Below are 8005 nucleotides of genomic sequence, written 5' to 3' on the forward strand. Positions count from 1 at the left end.
AAATTATACTCGATTCTATTAATTGGAATTCCTACTTCTAGAAAATCCATTTCTCTCATTTAAGTCATGAATATACATACATACATACATATGTAAATCTATAGCTTTCAGGGATCTTTTGCTATTCATTCACTGCAGTGAAACTTTAATATAATCAAAAAAATTAGAGTTTAAAACTAGATTTTCTGACTAATATCGAGTATCAAGAAACGGCCGCATCTATGTACATACATATATGCATACATATAGTGTTTGTTAAATGGTATTCGGTAAAAAAGGGAGTATCTGAAGAAATCCAAAATAAAAGTTGTTGTAAAGCATTCGAATTGAGCAAATGTATTATTAAAGTATTGTAAGTTCCAGCCCAAAATTTTCACAATTCCGCAAATGTTATACTGTGCTTATTTGTTTGTTACGAACAAAACAAAAGAAATAACGCGAACTGCTCTATCTTTCATTCTTGAAATACATCTTTATATATATATATGTATAGATGTGTACATCCATTTATGTGTATATTTTTATGAGAGATATCTCAAACCTAATATAGGTCATAGATAATTGTACATACTTATATACATAAATATGTGTAAATTTGTAGATACTAATAACGTATATTCGTATACTTTTTTCTCTTTAAGAGTAGATGTCTAGAGCTTCTCTCTTAAGAGAACAGGCTCTTTAAATTTGTGTGCAATGTTTAATAAAGGTGTATCGTACCCGTTTACTGATTTACAGAAATATATACATATGTATATATATGCAGATGTACATATAAGTATATATTTCTCTGTCGGCATAAAAGTATATATGTATATACGTATGAATTTATGTATCTATATGTACATAAGTAATAGAAAACTCTGGAAGTTTCTGCAATTTAAGGATAATTATTAAGTAACAGAGGAAGATTTCTACATTTTCACCATCGAACCACACTCTGTTACAATAAATATGCCCGCTCAATTTCACTAAGGGGTTAAACATACATACTTACATATGTATATAGTTAGAAGGCCGAAAAATTTTCAATGTTCCAGAATTTTTTCTGAAAAACCGTTTAAATTTATTGAACTAAAAATTTTAACACATGTTGAGACATCTTTTAATTATGTATGTACGAGTATATTTTAAGACTTAGTATTAGTTAAAATATTTATTTGGAAAGGAACTACAGCTGATCTCCGGGAGCTCCTCTCAAAAAAGACATTTTGCGGTGACCACTATGTTATGTTAAATCTAGTAATTAATTGGAGGAATAAGCAATATACGAGGTATGACAATAAAGTAATGAGACTGATTCCATGAAAAACTGTATATTTGAAAAGTAGTCCCCTTGGGCAGCTATACAGCGATTCCAGCGCGTTTTCCATGTTTCGTAACATTTCTGGAACGCTTCGACTGGGATGTCCGCGAGTACCCTCGTCACGGCCGCCTGGATGTCCGTAATCGACTCAAAATGGGTTCCTTTGACCACCGATTATTGTTTTAGGAAGCAAAAAAAGTCACAGGGTGACATGTCGGGCGAATAAGGCGGCTGTCGCAACACGGCGATCCCTTTAGAGGCCAAATACTGGGACACGCTGAGGGCGGTGTGGCACGACATGTTGTCGTGATGAAGGATCCAGTTACGAGCGATGTCTGGGCGCACCCTGTTGCCTCTTTTTCGCAATCTTTCGAGTACTTGGCAATAGTAGACTTGATTCACAGTTTTCCCCGGTGGAACGAATTCTTTGTGGACGATTCCACAGCTATCAAAAACGGCAATAATCATCGTTGTCACCTTCGACTTGCTCATGCGAGCTTTTTTCGGGCGGGGCGCGCGCGGAGACAACCATTGTGAGCTTTGGCGTTTGGTTTCCGGGTCGTATTGGACTACCACCATACACTCTTACATAGGCTGCTATATATATTTCTGGACTAGGCAACACTAAGTGTTGCCAGGTGCAATCTGACATTTCCATTGGAAAGTTTGACATATTTAGCATAACATCACTCAGAACGTTTTGTCATTTAATCGTGAATTGTTTTATTTACAGGGAATTAAAAAATTCATCTCGGCCAAAAAATGGAATTAACTCGTGAACATTTTCGTGCAATCATTTTTCACAACTTTCGACGTGGATTATCACGACAAGAGTGCATCGATGAACTAAAATCTTTGTATGGCTATGAAGCACCATCCTATAGCACTGTGAAAAACTGGTACAACGAATTCAATCGTGGCCGACGCTCGCTCAAAGTCGTCCAAAAACAGCCGTTGTGCCAGAAAACATCGATGCCCTACGTGAACTGATAATGCAAGACCGTCATGTAACATACCTTCAGATAGAGGCATGCCTATGAATTTCTCCCACCAGCATACATTCGATATTGCATGAACACCTGGCCGTAAAGGAGGTTTGTTCTCGTTGGATCCCGCACAATTTGACAATCGCTCAAAAAAAGGCTCGTGTGGATTGGTGTAAAAAAATGCTGAAAAAATACGATCGCGGTGCTTCAAAAGACGTTTATAAGATCGTCACAGGTGACGAATCATGGATTTATGCGTATGAGCCCGAAACAAAACACCAATCGACCGTGTGGGTCTTCTAAGACGAGCCAAATCCAACGAAAAAAAAACATTTCCGTTGATAAATATGCCTATTTTCATTATTAAGCCAGAAATATATATAACAGCCCTCGTACAATTTTAGCGTACGTTTCCAAAGCTGTTTCGCCCAATCTGGTGCAAAATTTTATCGCGACGCGTTGCTCTTGATTTCGTTTTTTTCATTTTCGTGATGAGCACTACAAACACACGTCTACTCAACTTGACGCAGCAGGCGAACTAAACAAGCTAGAGCGATGGTACATATGTATATCAATGGAAAGGGGAGGGATGCCGAAAAAAGAGAAAGGGAATTTCAAGGTCACAAGTCTACCACAAGCGCGGCAATAAAATCAGTCTCATTACTCAATTGTCAAACCTCGAAAAATTTTTGACAAAATGCCGGTTTCTACAAAAATATACGGTTGGAATTTAAAAAAAATCGAGTTTTGACCAAAATTTCGGACTGAAATTGTATATAAAAAATTGTATTAATTATTTAAACACACATTTAAGAAGCTGTTAAAATTTTAAACTAATCGGTTTAGCCGTTTTTGAGTAATGTTGGTCACCGCCTTTGAAAATACATATGTATGTATGTACCATTTCGAGAAAAATGCGTTTAAAGTTTAAAATACACTTCCAAGCACTCTAAAAGGCCTTTTCAAATATCCTCGTAACTTCGAAAGTATTCACCGGAACGATATGATTTCTGTGTGTATTCTTAAATATATGCACATTAAAAAAATAAAATAAAAAACGTCCTTTTTTTAATTTCAACCGCATATAACCCCTTAAGGCAGTTGACAAACCGATGATATATTCGGTTTAATCTTTAAAGTCAACAGGAGGCATGGAAATTCTCATAAGCGGTACATAAGGGCAGAGGAAAATATTTTTGAACCAGACTCTGATCATTTTCAGACCATGGCAGTAGGACTTACTTACATACATGCGTATGTAATTATAATACTTTGAACAAAATTAGTTTCATTTTGGTTGAGTAGTTTTTTGTATGAATGTTAAATTTCAACTAAAAGTATGCTGTACCTCGTACATTGGAAACTATAATGAAAAGTAATTTGTACGTTTTTTATGCAGCGTGTTGCTACAGAGTATAATAGTTTTGTTCACCTCAGAGTTGTATGTATCACCTGAAACTAATCGAGAAAGATATAGGATTATATACACATAACCCTAACATATCATATATATGGATGACGAGAAAAGTTTAAATCCGAATGACTGTCTGTCTGTCCGTCCGTGCAAGCTGTAACTTGAGTAAAATTAAGATATCTTTATGAAACTTGGTATATACATACCTAAGTATGTTCCTTGGCACCATAAGAAGTTTGGTATTGTAGATGGGCGTAATCGGACCACTGCCACCGTGCAGCGTGACACTGCCCACATGTAAGTGAAAATCTATATCTCGGGACGGAGAATACGGACGGATTTCAACTAAATTTAGTACATAAAATTCTTCAGTATTTTTTTCTTGTTACAGTTAGTATTCCCAACTCAATCACTCAATTTTAAATTTCATCTGATCCTATCACATGCCAGTGTACAAATCAAGAAAAAATTAATATAACGGTGTACAACTTTGCACGAATAATTCCTTTAAATGTTGTAACCTTATGACCAAAAATTGAAGGAAAACGGTTCAAGCCGCTTAATACTGAATATGTGGACCCCAGTACCTATGATGATTTTGAACTGAAAATATCGGTGAACGCGTGAGATATGTAAAGTAGGTAGTCGAAAATGTCTTTTCGTATTTCTAATCAAACTTCAGCTTATTTTTTTATATTTATAATGATTTTTTAATGAACCAAATATGTATGTGCCATCGGCCACTTTTTGCAATTTTTCCACTAGAGACATTGTTTCATCAGTGTAAAACTTTACTCGGCGAAAAACTACAAGTAATTTTCACGGGCTTCTCTTGAAGCCAACTTTACTCCCTTAAAGAAGTTCTGTGTTGACCGAAACAAATGGTAGTCTGATGGTGTAAGCTCAGGGCTATATGGTGGATGCATCAAAACTTCTCAGCCAAGCCAATTTCGCCGTTTTTTTCGATTACTTGCTTCAATCCCATCGAACACTCAGCACAACCTTTCGAGACGTCAATCCTGATTTTGCTATCATTTATTTAGCTTCACGACGCTTGTACCATGATATTTTTTGCACATTATTGTCATATTTGATCCACTTTTCATCTCCTGTTACCATTCGCTTTAGAAATGCTTCTATTTCATTTTGTTTCAGCAAAAAATCGCAAATGTTAATTCGATCCATGGTACCCAAATATCGAGATTCTGTTTGTAGCCAGCCTTTTTTAAATGATACAAAACCGTTTGATGACGATTGTTAATATCCTAAGCGATGTCTTGTCAATCTTTTGCATAATTTAATCGACTTTTTTAACGATAGGTCGTCCAGAGTGAGGTGCATCTTTCACATCGAAATTGCCAGAACAGAAGCGAGCGAACCATTGTTGATACAGCATCGTATCTGTAAACTTCACAAATTTCATTGGTGGCTTGCGTGGCAATGTTCCTTTTTTTATACAAAAATTTCACGATGTATAGTATAACAACAATTGGTTAACAGCAAAAGCAGAATACTTCGGAGAAGTCGCCAGCATTTAAATTGAGTTTAGCTTTGGCGGAGTCAAATTTTATTTTTAAATTACATGTAGTCCATTCTTTACATAACTCCTTCGCTGAAACAAGATAACGGACGCCATTTGCTTCCACTATACCGCCTTTTCTTCGACCAGCCTATTGGAGTCTTATTATTATTAAAAAATACCCTATACTTATATGAAATATGTTGGTTTAATGAAAAACGAGGTTTTCTTTTAATCACTCAATTCGTTCATTTTCATTTCATTTTCAGTCTTTTTGTTTTTACATGATGTTTGCTCTAAAATACATATTTAAATTGCTAAAATTGAAGAACTAGGGCCTTAATTTAATACATTAAATTACAAAGATATCTATTTCTAAAATAATCTAGTTTAATCTACTTCCTCAACGGTGGGTCCAGTACGACCACCATTGAATCCGCCCGCTTGTTGACCGCAAGACGCTCCTTGTGCGCCACCACTATGTAGTTTTGTCATGATTGGTGAACAGAGTTTGGTGAGCGTGTTCATTTTGTCTTCGTACTCTTCCTTGTCGGCCAATGTGTTGGCATCGAGCCATTTGATTGTGTCGTCACAAGCCTTCAACGCTTCGCTCTTCTCCTGAGCATTCAATTTATCACCAGCGCCGTCCAGCGCTTGTTTCACACCAAATACATAACTCTCCAAGTTATTTCTAGCCGCGATCTTATTGCGTTGTCGTTCATCTTCTTCGGCATAACGCTCCGCGTCGTTCACCATACGATCGATTTCGGCTTGAGATAGACGTCCTTTGTCGTTCTTGATGGTGATGTTCTTGGCATTTCCTGAACTCAACTCCTTCGCCGATACATTCAGAATGCCATTGGCGTCAAGATCAAAGGTAACCTCAATCTGTGGTACTCCGCGTGGAGCTGGTGGGATGCCCGATAAATCGAACGTACCCAAACGATTGTTGTCTTTGGTCATCACACGTTCACCCTCGTACACTTGGATTGTAACACCACTTTGGTTGTCCGAGTATGTTGAGAATGTTTGAGTTTGTTTGCATGGTATTCGGCAATTTCGTTCAATGATTTTCGCCATAACACCACCAGCTGTTTCGATACCCAAGGACAATGGAGCTACATCGACCAATAGCACATCTTGGATTTCACTGCTCTTGTCACCACTGAGAATAGCAGCTTGGACGGCTGCACCATACGCCACAGCCTCATCCGGGTTGATTGAAAGATTCAGACTCTTGCCACAGAAGAACGACTGTAGTAGACTCTGCACCTTTGGAATACGTGTGGAACCACCAACTAATACAATATCGTGTATCTGATTTTTGTCCATCTTCGCGTCATTCAACGCCTTCTCTACAGGGTCCAAGGTCTGACGGAATAGATCGGCACATAATTCTTCAAAGCGAGCTCGTGACACTTTCGTGTAGAAGTCCACTCCTTCGTACAGTGCATCGATTTCGATGGTGGCTTCAGTGCTCGATGATAAGGTACGCTTCGCACGTTCGGCTGCTGTTCGTAGACGACGTAATGCTCTTGGATTCGAACGCAGATCTTTTTTGTACTTTCGTTTGAACTCTTCAGCCAAGTGGTTGACCAGTCGGTTGTCAAAATCTTCACCACCAAGATGTGTGTCACCAGCGGTGGCACGCACTTCGAACAATGAACCCTCGTCAATGGTCAAGATGGATACATCAAAAGTACCACCGCCCAAATCGAAGATCAAAACATTACGTTCACCTTTCAAATTCTTATCCAGACCGTAGGCCAGGGCGGCTGCTGTGGGTTCGTTAATGATTCGGAGCACATTCAAACCAGCAATACGACCCGCATCTTTAGTCGCCTGTCTCTGTGAATCATTGAAGTATGCTGGTACTGTGATGACGGCGTCTGATACTGTTGTGCCCAGGTATGCCTCAGCGGTCTCCTTCATCTTTGTCAACACCATTGATGAGATTTCTTCTGGCGCAAAGCGTTTGTTCTCACCTTTGTACTCGACAGAGATCTTTGGTTTGCCACCATCGCTCACCACTTTAAAAGGCCAATGTTTGACATCCTCCATGATTTTCGGGTCGTCATATTTGCGTCCAATCAATCGCTTGGCGTCGAATACTGTGTTCTTTGGATTCATGGCAACCTGGTTTTTCGCCGCATCGCCAATGAGTCGTTCTGAATCTGTGAAGGCAACGTAACTGGGTGTTGTGCGGTTGCCTTGGTCATTGGCGATAATCTCCACTTTGCCATGTTGGAAGACACCAACACAGGAGTATGTTGTTCCCAAATCAATACCGATTGCTACCATTTTGACTTGTGTTTTTCTTGTACTTATTTTTCACTATAAACTTTTTAATATTATACTTTGTAGAACTTTTATAATTATTTATATCACTTTGTGTTAAAAACACTTTCACGTTTGTTTGTTACAATCTCTCAAAGAGTTGTTAATACTTTGCTTGCTTATTCAATTCTGAAACGAAGAGTGCTCACAGCTGGTATTTATACCAAATTGGCTCTTCATCGAATATTCCGGACGCTCTTTCTCGAAATTTCCACGTTAATCTACAAGCAGGGTAGAAATTTCTATTCTCATAGTAGCTCTCGTATGCTCTGGGTGTACATGATTAACAATATATATATTTATATGTATAGGTATGTACATACGTATTTTCAGATACAGGTATTTCTGAGTTTATAGGCGGCAAATTATTATACGAGAGAATCCAAAAATTAATTCTCTCTACTCGCTGTTCTTCAATGTCGCACAGTGGTTTATCAATTCTA

At 38.0% G+C, this 8005-nt stretch overlaps 1 protein-coding gene across 1 annotated transcript; it reads right to left on the minus strand.

Annotated features, from left to right (window-relative positions):
• Positions 1-5449: 5449 nt before the first annotated feature.
• LOC125775803 (heat shock protein 70-like) lies at positions 5450-7702 on the minus strand. Its single transcript, XM_049446618.1, has one exon. It carries the CDS (start codon positions 7524-7526, stop codon positions 5616-5618), a length of 1911 nt encoding a protein of 636 aa, XP_049302575.1. The 5' UTR covers positions 7527-7702; the 3' UTR covers positions 5450-5615.
• Positions 7703-8005: the final 303 nt, after the last annotated feature.

The sequence above is a fragment of the Bactrocera dorsalis genome, chromosome 1, assembly GCF_023373825.1.
Source record: "Bactrocera dorsalis isolate Fly_Bdor chromosome 1, ASM2337382v1, whole genome shotgun sequence".
Lineage (NCBI taxonomy): Eukaryota > Metazoa > Arthropoda > Insecta > Diptera > Tephritidae > Bactrocera > Bactrocera dorsalis.